Source organism: Mchenga conophoros, linkage group LG10 (assembly GCF_057382185.1).
Source record: "Mchenga conophoros isolate Kocher_MC1m ecotype Shallow Benthic linkage group LG10, M_conophoros_male_GT1.1, whole genome shotgun sequence".
NCBI lineage: Eukaryota > Metazoa > Chordata > Actinopteri > Cichliformes > Cichlidae > Mchenga > Mchenga conophoros.
Window position 1 is genome coordinate 29,653,073 of NC_140535.1, and position 16,050 is coordinate 29,669,122.

At 41.1% G+C, this 16,050-nt stretch overlaps 1 protein-coding gene across 2 annotated transcripts; it reads left to right on the plus strand.

The window, feature by feature from the left end:
• Positions 1-823: 823 nt before the first annotated feature.
• LOC146566187 (14-3-3 protein epsilon) lies at positions 824-15,761 on the plus strand. 2 transcript variants are annotated; one of them, XM_085289749.1, is made up of 7 exons: positions 824-1,045; positions 6,078-6,277; positions 7,987-8,093; positions 8,942-9,148; positions 10,083-10,219; positions 11,192-11,246; positions 14,647-15,761. In XM_085289749.1, exons 1-6 carry the CDS (start codon positions 982-984, stop codon positions 11,197-11,199), a joined length of 723 nt encoding a protein of 240 aa, XP_085145875.1. In that variant the 5' UTR covers positions 824-981; the 3' UTR covers positions 11,200-11,246; positions 14,647-15,761. The 2 variants fall into 2 exon arrangements, with proteins under 2 accessions (XP_085145875.1, XP_085145874.1); XM_085289748.1 differs by lacking the exon at positions 11,192-11,246.
• The last annotated feature ends 289 nt before the right edge of the window (positions 15,762-16,050 follow it).

Consider the following 16,050-nt stretch of genomic DNA (forward strand, 5'->3'; position numbering starts at 1 on the left):
GCCTCCTGTTGCTGGTTATGAAGACAAAAATTTAACATTAAAACAGTAATTTCTAGTGTATATCAGTTTATCTTTGGTTTAGTACATTGTATTATTTAAGGTTAGGCTTCATTAAAAAAAAAAAAAATCCTTTCATATTTTTTCAGATAACTAAAATATGTCTCGACATTTAGCTTTAGTTCAGTTTTACTAACTTATGATACTCTTGGTAAAGTAATTATTAATATAGTTATTTGGAAAATAATAATAAAAAAAATAAAGTGCTTCTTTGTGCTTTCTTAACATGTTAGATATTCAATGAAGAGTGTAAGTGAATTATTAAGGCGTTAACATTAAGGTGTTGGAGGGTTTTGAATTTACTTAATTTACTTAGAGGACAGTTTATTTTGAGACTTGGTTTTTTTTGTATTTTTCAGTTTTTTTATTTGATTATTTTTCTATTTTATTTCTAAATGTATTTCATAAGTTTTTTATCTTATGTTTTAAATTATTTTTAACTATTTCATTACTTTTTCATTTATTTTTATTTTTTATTTATTTTCTTTAGCTTATTTTTAATTTTATTTATATTCCGGACCTTTTTAATTTATTCGTGTATATTCTTTCTTTGTTTTTTAGTGACCTTAATTTTTTATATAACGTGAAGTTTTTTAATTTCAGTTTTATTTAAATTTATTTACGTGACTTTTTTATTCATTCACGCACTTCTTCTTCTTCTTTTTTTTTTTAATCACTACCTTTATTATTGATTTTATTTGAATATATTTTATTGACTTGGCTGGAGGCTGTAGGCGTGGATGAGTCCGCTGCGTGGATTTCCCGGATGGAGCAGCGGCGCCATCTTTACGCCAGTGCTACCGGTGGCTCTTCGGTTCAGCGAAGCGACAGTGCTGTTGCTGATCCACCACCAGGAATCGCAGAGCAGCCGATAATCCTCCCTTTCCACTGGGACGCCACGAAAAGCCCCAGTATCCGAGCACCATGGCGGACAGAGAGAACTTAGTATACCAGGCTAAACTCGCCGAACAAGCGGAGAGATATGACGGTAAGGCTGCGGACAGATATCGGTGGTTGCAGACCGCCTGGCCCCTCTTTCCCCCTCTGTCTCCCTGCGCAGGGGGTTTGGAGACGCAGGTGAAGCAGTTCACATGGATTTGTTGGGTGAGACGAGACAAAATGGCGGAGGTTTCCCCAGCCGAATGAAACAATATACGTTTAAATGTAGTTTTCAGCTCATGAGGAAGGCGCAGCCAGCGTGCTGGAAAGCGTGTCCCGCGGTGTGCACTGCTGCCAGCGAACATTTGTGTTAGTTACGCGGTGCTAAGCGGTTCTTCTTAGTTAGCGAGCTATTAAACGGCTAACTAGCTGGCTAGCCTTTCTTCAGCCCCGTCACGCCGAACTCCATTCAAAAAACCACGACGAATGCCCATACCACTACAAACACGACCTGCAGCTCCGCTGACGCTGATCTTTCTGATCAATAACGAGTGGAAAATCCCCAGAAAACGGCTCCAGTTATTGCTTACAAATCGGCCCCACAAAGGGTTCAAGAGAAGCCCGTGTGGCAGTGAGTCTAATGGAAAACGTGCACGTAATTAAGCTCTTAAAATCACGTTTGAGGAATTTCTGTGCGGATCAACTTTTTTCTTCTTCTCTGAGGGGCTTCTCAATTTGCGCCGTAGCTGGCAAACTACAAGGTGTTTTTCAGCCTGGTCATTATAAGATGTTAGTCTTGTACCTAAACTGTAATCTTGATCAGAAGTCCAGATGAGCCAGTACCTGAAGAGTTTTAGTTTGCCTTTAGTGCCTTTCAGTAATCTCAAAAAATATATTAGTAAATGTACACAGTCATGAGGCAAGGAAATCTTATTAGTATTGCCTGCCTTGCAGTTCCTTAGTTAAATTCCTCTTTCTAGAAACTGCATATTGCCATGCAACAAGTAAAATAAGCCAAAGCAGCCACCACAAACATGACACATTTCATTCTTCAATTAGAACAGTAATTTACTCAAAGTTGTTTAAATGGAACTAATATTAAGCACAGAGGCGGTCTGTTTGTGCTGTTTTTGCCACCGTTTATAAATAAAGCTAACATTTGGTCTGTTGCTGCTAGTGTATAAACTCCATGTTGTGGCACAAATGAGTCAAGTTTTCAAGTGAAAACCGCTGTTAGCATTGAGTTATCCTCACCTGATTCCCTGCATAGACTGTATCAAAAAGATGTAAATATAGTGACATCACCCATTGGCATCTGAGGTCCTATTTTGAAGGCTTTCGCCATCGCGGTTTAAAAACGAATCGGATGTAACGAGGAGGGGGTGCTTCTTTACTGGCAAAGTAGCTCGCTAATTGTTAGCCTTAACAATGAGCGTAATGATCTTTACAAGCCCTTGAGCCCATAAACTGAGCAGGAACGTACTTGCGGCGAATTTCTCATGAACATCAATAGTACCGGAAGTCTTTTTGTAGCTCAGCTGTCGCTGTCTGGTGGTGCAGATTTACTGCAGCAGACATTGCCTTTGTTTCCAATGTGGAAGCTACGTCCATGTTTAAAACCATCTCTGTTTCCTTGTTACTGTGTTTTGGCAGAGCTGCAAAGCAAGTCTCCTTTTAAATAAACTGACGGCAGGGCTCCTCAATTAGTTATTGTGGAGTCTTTCCACACTTTTGATGGAGCCGCTTCCAACAGGCTGTAAGTTAGCATTACCCAGCATGCCCTAGTTTACTCTTCAGATTATAGTGCCATGATGTTTGCCCTTTTTAAGAGTGCTAGCAGAGGATGTTTAATTCTTGCGTCATATGACTAAAACCGTGTGGAAGACAGATGCTCGGTTTGTCGATCTGCATCGCTCCCGGTGGTCAGTATAGAAACCACAGCTGGCTCTTTGGCTGTTCTCCAGTTTATCAGTATTTGAAAGATTCGTGTCATGCGTGGAATTATGACCAGCATACCGCCCAGCCCTGGTGTAAAATGGCCTACCTCCTGCTGTGTGCAGGAGTTTATGCGTGAAAGCATCGCTGATGTGTTAAACTGTGCACTTTCCACACTCTCTGATCTCCGTTTGCCTGGTTCAGAGTGTGAAAACGAACCTCTTTCTCAACAAAAAGTCACATTTCCCAAGTTTGTCTGCAGCTGCTGGTATTAATTGCAGCCATTTGGTTCAGAGTGTCTGCCTCTTTTTTTTGTAGATGGGGTGCAGAAATTTCCCTGCCGTCAATATAAATTTGCATTTAATCATGCATTTTATGGGTTAATCATTGTGCAAACAAACACGCCAGTGTCTGTGTTTGTGCTATTTTTAGGCTGGTCTTTCTTTCTGGGGTGCTGCTGCTTATAAAAAGCTTCCAGCTGAAGTAATTGAGGAAGAGAAACAAAGGCAAAAAGGAATAAAACATCACAGGAACAGGTTGCTGCAGTACAGGCAAAAGCAAGCTTTTCCTGCATGTAGCTGGAAAGTAACAATTTCAAACAAGCAGAAATACGATAATGGCTAATGCATATTGGATTTGGTACTTACGCAGTGCTTTTCTACTATAATTAATGCTTCATAGAAGTATTTCTCCTATGCCTAAGTGCTTTTAACCTAACATTTCCACACACTCACCCTCTGATGGTTGTATCAAGGGCAGCTCGGGGTTCAATATATTGCCACAAGAATACTTCAACATGCAGACTGGAAGAGTCACTCACCCAGTGCTGTTGAAATGTCGACAGCACCCCCTGCGCCCGGTGTTTGGAAATCAATGATTGGACAAGAGCCTTCCTCTCTTCTGATCCACTTTTCGGCTACTGTGGAGATCTCCAGGCCTCTCGTTGAACATGTTGGTACCTGCAGAATTCCTTTGGTAGAGGTCGTGGACGTAGCTTCTGGGTCACAAAGCCGAAGCAGAAATCTGCGTTCGTTTTGTGCTCAGTCACTCATTTGACAGCATACTGAATAAAAAAATTAAATCAATTTTGTATATTTTGTAAATTTAGCACTATGGTAGAAACGGCTGAGAGCGGACCAGCGGGCATCCTTACGTGATGGACTTAATGGGCTGTGTCGAGCCCATGTAGTTTTGGTTCACAACCAAAATCCTAGTTGGCGGTGGAGTTTCTCTTTTCTAGTCAGTTTGAAAATTGGGTGTAGAAGAAGTAGTAGCCAGAAATGCACTAGAGGAAACGACAATACTGAACTGCCGGATTAATGCGAGCTGTGGTTTCTAAGGAGGTGCACAGCACGATGTGGCTTACACTTTCAGAAAGTTTGTGGTTATGATGTACCCACGGTGTAGATTCAAAGCAGATGTAGAACAGCCCTCACGTTAAATACATCTCCTATAAATTTCATTTTTTCCAAAGTTGAATACCTGAGCATTTAAGTAAATGAATAACAGTGTTACATAATTGAGATCACTGATAAAAAAAATGAGTTTTTTAGTATTCAAACAGAGATGCATGTCACTTTTACTTACCTACATCTTTACTATGATAGGGAGTAGCTTTGTCTGCCACTGCACAGCTAAAAAAGGTCGTGAACGTCTATTGTGCTTGTGCAGATTCCTTTTAATGACTTGGTGTCCAAATACAGCCTGTGGAGGCTTCACTTGAAAAATGCTTTAAAAGCACGAGGGGCTCACTGATTTGCTCTGAGAGCAGGCCGAGGTGGAGCAGCATGTTGAGTCCTCCTGGTTTGTAAACCAGCTCATTGCTCCTGCTGACTGTATATGATCATACGTCACAAACTGGATGATTGGCACTTGTATTTTCCCTCCAGCGCTGGGCTGGGTGACAAGGCAAGAAATTACATCCAAATTAGATGTTTTAATGTGGTGTGTGGCTTGTTTTAACCACTTTTTGTCTTTCATCCTGCCATCTTTGATGCTTCTTATGTAAGTTATTACATGCTAGAATAAAGGTATTTCTTTTTAAGTTGAAACAGATCCAGTTAATTTTCGGTGTTTGTGTTCTTGATTAAAGAGGCTCCCCGTTGCCTCATTTATTTGACCCCTCGGGGAAGAAGCTCGTTGTGCTGACGAATTACTCCTGAGATAAGTGCCAATCGTTTTGTTTTGCTGCCATGAATCAAACATGAGATGTTTTAACGTACTGAAGATGATTTGGCTCAGCCCTCTGGTTTAATGTTCTGGCTCAGTTTCCATCGCCTCCCCGAAGGTGTCCACGATGGTAAATGTCTACATTAGAGGAGTTTATAATTGGTCAGCATCCCGGGCGCTCCATTAATAAATCACTGAAGATGACAGAAACCTTTCAGGACTGAGCTAATGGCATGAAGATGTGCTTGTTTTTAATTTAAAAACAATGAATGTTAATAACGGTAATGAAGACTCAGTGCTGAATATTAAAGCAGAAATATTTTCACATTTACCTTTTCTGTTGTTTAACCCAGCAGAAAATTTCTCTTTAGAATTCCAATCAGATGTAATGAAATTTATGCAAATTTCCTATTTTTGATCTTGAAATCTGCAATCAGTAAATTTAATACTTCAGCTCAAATATTGGAGTATTAGCTCCTTCAGCAACCCCTCCTTTAAACCTCCTTAATTCTCCTAGAGTGGCTTTGCATGATTCACATTTCAAAATAATCTTTATTTGTGTTAAATTAGGCCTCAGTGGAGCCTCTTGACTGTCTAAAAGAGGGGTGGGGGAACTTCAGACCTCAAGGGCCGGTGTCCTGCAGGTTTTAGATCTCGTCCTGGGTCAACACACCTGAATCAAATGATTAGTTCATTACCAGGCCTCTGGAGAACTTCGAGACATGTTGAGGAGGTAATTTAGCCATTTAAATCAGCTGTGATTGGATCAAGGTCACATCTAAAACCTGCAGGACACCGGCCCTTGAGGCCTGGAGTTCCCCACCCCGGGTCTAAAACAAGAGGGCTCCCCTATCCCCACCCTTCAGAAAGCATTTTTCTGATTGGATCCCCTCTCCTATGTGGGTGAAGCTTCAAACAGCCTGAAACTGAGTTTAAAGTTTTAAAAGAAAAATCATGGTAGTTCCAACATTGCTCCCCTCGTCCTGTGGATAATTCACCCGACATTCAGCCGTTTGTTTCTATTTTGCTTCTTTCAGAAATGGTGGAGTCGATGAAGAACGTGGCGAGTATGGACGTGGAGCTGACGGTGGAGGAGAGGAACCTTCTCTCTGTAGCGTACAAGAACGTAATCGGAGCCAGGAGAGCCTCCTGGAGGATAATCAGCAGCCTCGAACAGAAAGAAGAAAACAAAGGAGGCGAAGACAAACTAAAGATGATCCGAGAATACAGGAAAACGGTCAGACGCAGTTTAAACCCACATCTGATGCTGTCCTTGTTTTTCATTCTGATTCTGCTCTTACCACACGTGAAGTGATTGTATTTTTTTCTTCTTGCCACTACTTCACAGAGTGATCTAAAAAAACAAACCCTCAGGACTGAGGTAGCACTGGTTAGACATTAGTACCTGCACAGTTATTTCATGGAGATGAGAGCTCTCCTCCAGGAAATGGTTTCACAGCCCAAAATGATGAGGCAGGTGGCAGCCACGAAATAACTCTAAATTGCATTTTTTCCCAATTATGCTCCAGAGAAACTCCCAGTAACAGCAGAATTCAGAGAACGCCCACTGTGGGACTAACTGCATGCTGACTCTGGAGTTAAATCCCCTAAGCTCTATGCTACAGCTGCAAAACTTGATTATTTTATTAATAAAGTATTCTGTCGTATCCATCCAGTAATCCTATGAGAAATACTTTTCTTAATAATCATAATAAATATTCAAGAGATAAAAAAACAAACAAACAGGTCTTTCAAAATGAACTGCAATGTTTTAAATATCAGTCAAATAAAAAGCTCAGCTCATTCCTTTTAAATAATCACCAGCACAGTAAAGTCAAATAGACCTACAACCTACACTAAGACATAAAGTTAACCAGCCTTTACTCTTCTTTCTTACATTAGCATGAGGCAAAAAAAAAGAGTTCAGTTTCATCTCCTGGATGAGGTCAATTTGGGATGTGGGGTGTGTGTGCTTAAATGTACTAGTGAGTAAGAATATGGGCCTGTAAGCCTGTAGAAAATAAAGAGCGACGTATAGAAAAGTGAGCATATCAGCACTCTCAGAACTGAAGTTTCCTGCTGCAGACGTTCTGATGGTGTAGATGTTAATAGTAATTCAGTGTCCATGTTAACGGCTACAGGTCAGCGGCTCAGTTTTACTGCCGTGCAAAAAAAAAAAAAAGACTTAGAAAAGTACTTTCAAATATTAATACAGTTTATTTAATTAATATATTTTGTGTTGATTCGAATCCAACTCTGAAGTCTTGAATTGCAGGTCTATTTTTAGTTGCAAATGTGGGTGAAGCGCTTGCGCTTACATGGTGACAGCTGAGCGCTACAGAGTTGTGGATTAAACGAAGCATCGAAGCAAATGCATTATATTTAGGTTTTTTAGAATTATGTTATTCAACTTTCTCTGGTCTCCACTATATTTATCATTATTTTATACAAAAAGCTTTTTTCACCTTTTTGTTTTGTTTGCTGTTTTGTTAATGGACCTCAAAATGAGCTTCATAGATGTCAAATATTCATTTGTTAAAATGTGTCTCATAACCTAAAAATAAAAAAGATAAAGGAGAGAGGTCTGTTGTAAGTAGCCTTCATATACTATATAATGAAGGCTTTTATTGTGAAAAGCCAGGAAGAAGCCCTGTTTGCTTAAGTGGAGACCAGACCAGGTCCCTGGTCCAGGTAATAAGTTAACCATCAATGGGAAGCATTTCTTTATTTCTTTGTGGCATTGTTTACTGCTTATTTGTTACTATGGAAAAGGCACAACAAGTTGGAAAAAGTTTTTATAGCATTAGCTAGCACAAGAGTGGCTGTCAAACACTGTCAGGTTAGTGCTGTCTAATTGAACACGCCAATATCTGCAAAGGTCTCAAAGCACACAGAGTGAGTAGGAACATGGTGTACTAACAGAAGCATCTGTGTTTTGTTCTGCAGGTTGAGAAAGAGCTGAAATCAATCTGCAATGACATTCTGGATGTACTGGACAAGCATCTCATCTTAGCTGCTACCACGGGAGAATCTAAGGTTTTCTACTATAAAATGTAGGTATCCAGTTCATATCTGAAATTGTACTAACAAAATGAGGAAAGTGGTGTGGTCGCCCAGATAATTACAAATTATGGGACATTCAGTAGGTTTACATGTCAGAGTTGTTGTTATAGTGTGAATCTGAGTTTTTTAATGTATGTTTGTTGTTGCAGAATCGATTGTTAAATAAGCAAATGTTAATTTCAGGTTGTTTGGCCATTTAACACAAACATTTGCTAACACATTTTCTCTCATTTTGTTAAGATACTGTTGGGTTGTGATGCCTTGCATAACTAGACTAAACTTTTAATCACAAATGACAGTCTGATATTTATTATTTAGTATTTTTCTCCGCTTCTGTGGCCTTATTTAGAGGAGCACAGCCCTGTCCCATTTAGAATAAACCCTTAAAGGTTGAGGTGAAGCTGAAGTCTGAAGGCTGTGGGGTAAAAATCATGCACTGTGCAGAAACTGGCCTGTCAGAAAAATTGGATGCATTTTTAATCTCCCACGATGAAATGGTACACGGTACCTCTCTTAAATTTAAGAAGTAGATTGATTGAAGGAAAATCACAAACTTGGGAGTAAACGAAGCTTGTTTCAGGAGTGTTTTGCTTACTCTGTTTAGTTGCCCTCTAAAAGATGCTTCTCTGATTAGAATTGTGCCCTAGTTAAGGGGATTAGGCGCCGGTCTAACTGTACCTATGATCCTAATGTGGTCTTTGTTCATTTTTATTAAAAAAAATCTTTTTCCATGATAAGTATTAACCAATACCCCTGATTTATTTTGAACAGTTAAAAGTGGCTTTACCCTTCAGATTGCCCATATGTTCTTCATGGCCTTTGTGTTTGCCCCACTCAGGAAGGGAGATTACCACAGGTACCTGGCAGAGTTTGCCACAGGCAACGACAGGAAGGAGGCAGCCGAGAACAGTTTGGTAGCGTACAAAGCTGCGAGCGACATCGCCATGATCGAACTCCCATCAACGCACCCCATCCGTCTGGGACTGGCCCTTAACTTTTCTGTTTTCTATTATGAAATCCTCAACTCGCCGGACCGTGCTTGCAGGTGAGTGCACGAGATAGTTGTTTTTGATGTGTGTGTGTGTGTGGGGGGGGGGTGCACGAAAACAACAAAACAAGTTTGACGTCTACAAGCAGGACTTCCTGTGGCGTCTTTGATGGGGCTACGGGGGTTTTACATCACGTGAGGCTTCAAGATTGTTAGTGAACTGAAAGGAAACTACAAACTAAAAAAAAAAGGTGTGAAAGTAAAAGCAGTTTGTGGATGTCATCTTATGCTTTTTAATGGAATGATTTATAGAAAGAAATTTAAAATTTAAGTCAATTTTGTGCTGTTCAGTAGTTTATTTCTTACTTTTGTGGTAGGCTGAAAAAAGAAGACTTGGATAATATAAGCAGCTTGGACTCTCGGTCTCTCATTACTGCCTTTCATTACTCATTACAAAGAGGAGCATCGTTTAGGAGTTGAGCCATCCAGGGTGCCAGATGAAATGATTCATGAACTGGCTATTCAACCACATTGACTTTATTTTGACTCGTCTCACAGCGTAGCTTATCGGCAAAGGACTACAGTTTTCCAGTTTGAAAAAAAGATCACACTGGCACCAGCCGGTCATTTGTTTGGGTATCTCACCAGGCTGCTTCCTGGATATCTTCCAGGTTGGCCATGGGAAGAGCCTCCAGGGAACATTTGGGAGTATATCTAGATAAGTTGGAGAAGGTGAGCAGGGTTTAGCTTGCTGCACTTGCAACCTGGACCCAGATAAGGAGCAGAAAATGAATAATGGCACACATAAATATTCAGAATGGTCCATAGATTAAGAAAAATAATTAGATTTTGGACACCAGATGTGATGGATGAATGGTGGATCCGACTGTCACACTTCCACATTTGCTTCACTTTTGATATGTCTGTGCTTCCACTGTGTGAAGTGAATCCTCAGCTCCTCTGTGTTGGTTCGTATCTTCTCTGCTGACAGGTTGGCGAAGGAAGCATTTGACAATGCCATTGCAGAACTGGATACCCTGAGTGAGGAAAGCTATAAGGACTCTACGCTTATCATGCAGTTGCTACGTGACAACTTGACACTATGGACCTCAGATGTGCAGGGAGATGGTGAGAGAACCATGACTTTACTGTTCAGGCTTAGTATTTCTGCTTTCTTTGTTTGCCCCTTTTTTATTTCTGCCTCTTTTATGGTCAAAAATCTAGCAAACAGGTTTCGTCCGGCCTTTCCTCTGAGTTCTGTGGTTTCTACACTGCTCCAAAAAATTACTGGATAACTATATTGATATGGGCATGGTAATGTGTTAGGATGCTACATCATTTGACAGAAATGAAAGCCTTTAACATACAGAGAGCTAAATTCAAAGATGGCAGGCTAGTGCATTCTGCCAGAATTTCACTGCAGCAATGCAAAAATGGTACTATGGTAGTTTTTATTGCACCCACGTGCTTGCATGCCTGCCTGACAACCTCGGGGCATTCTCCTTAAGAGATGGTGTCCACCGGGATCTCCCAGATCTGGACCAGGGCATCACTGAGTTCCTGGGCGGTCTGAGGTCTGGCAGCATTAGAAGGACCAAAACAAAATGTTGTTCTATTGGCGGATGCTGGGGCCAATCAGTGGTGTAAAGAGCCTGCGTGCATACTCTCACTACATGAGGCCGGGCATCATCATGCACCAGGAGGAACCAGGACCCACTGCACCAGCGTAGGGTCTGACAAACCTTCAGGCAATAGCACGTATTGATGTACCATCCTGGAGGAGTTGGACTACCTGTGCAACCTCTGTAAGATCTAGGTATCGGTTCATGCTACCAGTAGTGACAGTGACCCTATCCAAACATAAAACTAGAGAAAAATCAGCCAGAGAAGATGAGAATTTTAAAGGTGGAGGCGTCTGGCATTTTTTTCCCTTAACCACCCCCTCTGCTTCTTAACTGACTAGATCAGTATCCCCCAAGTTTAGCTGACTTGGTGCTAAACTCTGATTAAAAAGTGTTTAATTTTTTGAGCAGTGTATAAAATCACTCCCTCCTTTCAGGGTCGATACTCACGAACTCTTTTAACTTCTCTCCCCTGTAGATTCTTAAGGACAGCCCTCCTCCTTCTCTCTTCTCTGTTTTTAAAGGTCTATTTTGTAAGTCATTCCTCTTGTCTTGGGCTTTTTTCCACCTCAAGCCGTTAGTCTTGCCTCACCACCCTAACATCCCTCACTAACTTACTCACAGCACCAAGTCCAGTGTTTTTAGGGGTACAGAGTGGTAATTTGTCGCATTGTGTTGCTAACCTCTTCCACTTTTTTCAGCACTATGTTTGATTGTCTATGTTTGATTTGTCTTCCGCAAGTCAAAAAAAACTTAGATAAAAGGCTGAAATACCTCCAAGTAAACGGCCGACGTCCCGAATCTGCTTCTTGGCCTAGTCAGATTTTCAGTATAACTATTTATCAAATGAAGTAAAACACATTCACATCGGAGTTGTAACAATTTAAACTACTTTAAATGGCAGTTTTGTGTTTTTAACCTTTCATAAAGTAATATTTAGGTGCTTAATAATATTACAAAAGTATATCCAGACTGTCTTTGAGACCAGTTTGACACATCAGGGGTGGCTCTAGCTCAGGAGGTAGCTGGTCAACTACTAAAACGCTTTGAATAGCACTGTATAAGAACCAGACCATTTACTTTAAATGTCTTAATGAGAAAGATGAAGCGTCACTATGCCAAGGCTTTTAAGTATCATAGTGAGGTGCAGTTACACAAAGTAACCAAATCTAGCTATCAAATGTAGCTTGCTTGTCCCTTTGCTCAATATTTTAATTCTTATCCTCTACAAGAATGGCTTTGCATGGTTACACAACCTTGTGGTTTCAAACAAGCCACCTTTATTCTGATTGGTTGCCCCTCTCAAACTCTCAATGGCATCATGCAGAGCCAAGAGTAGAAAAAACTGCGGGAAACAGTGTTTAGAGCAGTCTGAAACCTGAGCCTTGTGCATGTGCTCCTCTCATCATGTGAGCCATGTTTAATATGAGCCTCCACCACTGTGACTTTGCATAATTGATAGAAAATATTGGAAAAGTGTAACAGGTCCCCTTCAAAATTATTGTTATTGGACGATTATCTCCATGATCAGTTATTCTAAGTGAACCAGGCGACTTCAGTTTTTATAATGTTAATTTTCCAGCTTTTAAGCTTTGCACCCTAAATGCTGGTGTCAGTCTCACAGTTGTGGGCTTGTGAATCTGAAATGTAGAAACACAACCCACCTTCCTCCTGTGACCATACAAATGACTCCATCTTCTAATTTAACCATAAGGATTTGCGGACACTCTGCTTCTTCACAAATGCATGTCGGTGTGACTGAATCCTGCACACTGGGGCATCACAGCAGATCACATGTGTGTGGGTCGGTGTTTGGAAACCTGTGAACGCAGCCTTGCGGAAGTGTGACATAACGGAGGAACTGCAGTGGCAGCATGTGAGGCTGCTGCTCCGTGTCCTGCAGTGCTCTCACATCACAGTTAGCCGCGGTGCTAATGAGCACCGTTACGCTTTCTATTTTAATCATGACAGATTCTCAGGCCTTTGTTATTTGTGCCTCTCAATGCTTCATTACACGGATGGCTGTGCGGTCTCTATGGTAACCTTTCTAAGCAACCAGTTGCACAGGTTCACAAAGCATTTCGCCCTTGTTAGTAAGTCTGCACACAGCTCCTCCTTACTGGCCTGCACGTTGACGGTCAGTGGTGAAAGTTGCAGTTTGTATGTAAATGTTTGGGTTATTTTTAGCATCTGAGCGTCTCCCGCTTATTACAATGATGGTCGTTTAAACTTAAATCAGTTTAATCAGGGACATAAGTATTTAAAATTAGATAAATTTATCACATTACAGCTGCAGACAGATTACACATGTTGCCTTATTTAAATGCATGGCTGGCTTTGTTGGACTGTATCTAAAAGATGTCTGTAGTCTCTGGGTCTATGCATAAGTGCCTCAAAGCTGCATTCTTTCTAATAGCCACCAGAGGGGGCAGTGGCAAACTACTTCACCATTAGAAACTGACCTTTACAATGTTTAGAACACAGGCGTCGAACTCCAGGCCTCGAGGGCTGGTGTCCTGCAGGTTTTAGATGTGTCCTTGATCCAACACAGCTGATCTAAATGGCTAAATCACCTCCTCAACGTGTCTTGAAGTTCTCCAGAGGCCTGGTAATGAACTAATCATTGGATTCACATGTGTTGACCCAGGGTGACATCTAAAACCTGCAGGACACCGGCCCTCAAGGCCTGGAGTTCGACACCGCTGGTTTAGAAGAACACAAACATTATGTCAGAAAAATACGTTTGTGTGATTCTTTAAAATATACTCCTCCTAAAGAGGAAAACTCCTGTAAAGGCATATGCACAAAGTTCAGCCACAGATATTCCTGTTTCCAGCTTTCAGTCAGAAAACGACAAATAGCAGCTGGTTATAAACTAACATTATACCGACTAATGTTTGGCTTAAGTATCCTAAAAATCACACTTTCAAACTGATAAATAATTAAAGGAAATCCTCAGGTTTTACGAGAGTTTAATCACGTACTGGTCGAGTTTGACAAGATTAAAAAAAAAACAAAAACAAAAAACCTTTAGAAACAGCTGCAGCTCTTACCATCACCTCAGATTTAGCTTCACTGACTCATCGACTCGTTTCGGACTCGTTACACAAAGATTGATGGCATCCTCCACAGCAAATGTACGTGGATAATTCACACTGGGCATGTTGACAGCTGAGGTAAACAGCAGGCTGACAGCTTACACTCACTGCGGATGACCAGGGGATATATTGGAAAATATTACACAAAACACCCGTGGGAGCGTTTTTTTTTTGTTTATCCCCATTCCTGGTTTGCTGATATTATTTAAATATTTTAAAGTGTGTACAAAAATGTTTTCATACACAAACATGCCAGCCACCTGCAGGTGTTTTTATTCTACGAAGCTCGAGCTGTTGGGTCTTGAAGCCCTGCTGTTTTCAACACCTCTTAATTTCATTAACCTCAAACGCTTCATTCAATGTGACAGTAGGCTACTGACAGCAAAGAGCGGTAAAAATGGGTTACTTCACAGGTGAGATCATACCTGTGTGCTGTTGAAACACTGTCACAGAACAGCAGCTGGCCAGTCTGCTTGCCCCACAGGACACAGGTTATGTCAAACCCTGTTTAATCTTCTTAATTTCACTCCATTTGGACCATAAAGGGCTTTTAAATTAGTGCCGTCATCGTACTTACTGCTCTTTATACAGCTGTTACGTACTTTTATGTGAGTATTTGATCATTTTCTGATTTACAGGCAGTTTTCCAACCATGGATGAAGCCTAAAAATTCAATATTTTAAGGTCCAGGCTAAATCCGTGACTGGCAAACCGTCCTGTAGTTTAGATATCCATGCTTCACTTCACGCTGCTCGTCACCGGTGATGCTTTTGAAATGTCTTTAAGTGTATAGCAGCAGCCCAGTGACTGTTGGTGCTTTTTGTCTCCATCTCAGGTGAAGAACAGAACAAAGAAGCACTGCAAGATGCGGAGGACGAGGCCCAGTGAGACCGAACAACACAAGACAAGCTCTCCTCCTCTTCCTCCCCCTCCTTCTCTCTTAACTCCCTCCTCCCAGCACTGTCTCCTGTCCCCAGCCACAGTGTTCAGCTGGGTTTACTCTGCAGCCCACTCCTACTCTACAATCCCCTCCATTTCCACCCTCCTGCCCCACCTTTTTCTCCTCGTATGCACGCCATCTCCCTCGTTTTTCCCACCCTGGGGGTTTTCACTTCGTTTTATTACTTTTTCTTTTTTTTGCACGCCTGTACCCCCTTTAAGGTTCACGTCCTCTTGCACAGTTTTTATTTTGCTTTATTTTGCTGTTATCATCTGTTGCCAAGTACGCTTGCCTGTATTTGTAACACGTGCAAGAGTTTATTTAAAGACGATACTTTGCTGTTTTCCGGTGTATGTGCGCGCGTGTGTTGATGATCAGTATCTTGTCCGTGCTTCGTCAGTTGTCACATTGAGGAAACACAGCAGTGATGGGAGGTTTAAAAGGGATGTGTTAAAGCTTTTTGGAAGAACTAAGTGCCCTCGTTACATTTTCTTTTTTGTGGTTACTACACCTGCTTCTTCAACACATGTTCATTTTCTTTCTTTCTTTTTTTGTTAAATTACGAAACGTCCCCCACCTCCGAGCATCGCTCCGACCTCTCTCCTTGTCCACTCTTTGGACCAAGTTTTGTGCTGCGAGGCTGTAGCGCTTTCGCTAATGGCAGATAGTTAGGTAATGGCTTTTTAACAGACAAAATGTGCATCAGTGTGAGCGTGGGAGGGGATTGCTCAACACTCTTTGATTGTAACGTAATGCAGTTTTGCATTGGCACTATATAAAAACAGTTTGGGAAATAGAGGCCTGCTGTATCTTTACTCCCCTGACTCTTTCAGGTTTTCTTCTGTCCCTTCCCTCTCCTCATCCTCCTCTTCTTCCTACTCCTTCTGTTCAGTATGTGTAAAGTGAATCTGATTTGTACTACTGGATATTCTCACCGGAGCCACAAGTACCATCTGTATTCTTACTGAAACACAGCATGGAATTAACATTAAACTTCAAATTGAAAATCATGTCTCTTTCTTTTTTATTTATTTCAATTTAAAATCCATGAAATTAGGAAAAGAAATTGTCGTTGTGTTGATCAGAGGGTATCTGACCTGCAGAGTGAGAGGATATCCTTGGATCACAGTCATGGGGGCGCTGTAGGACCGGCACTTAGCTTTAACCTACAGTTAGGACTGTAAGCTTTCAGACAATGACACACTTATTTGTAGTTTTGTGTCTGTGCGTCACAGTGGATTTAAACAGCGAGTGATTACAGTTCAGACTTTCATCAGGAATTATAGGCCATGTTTATAC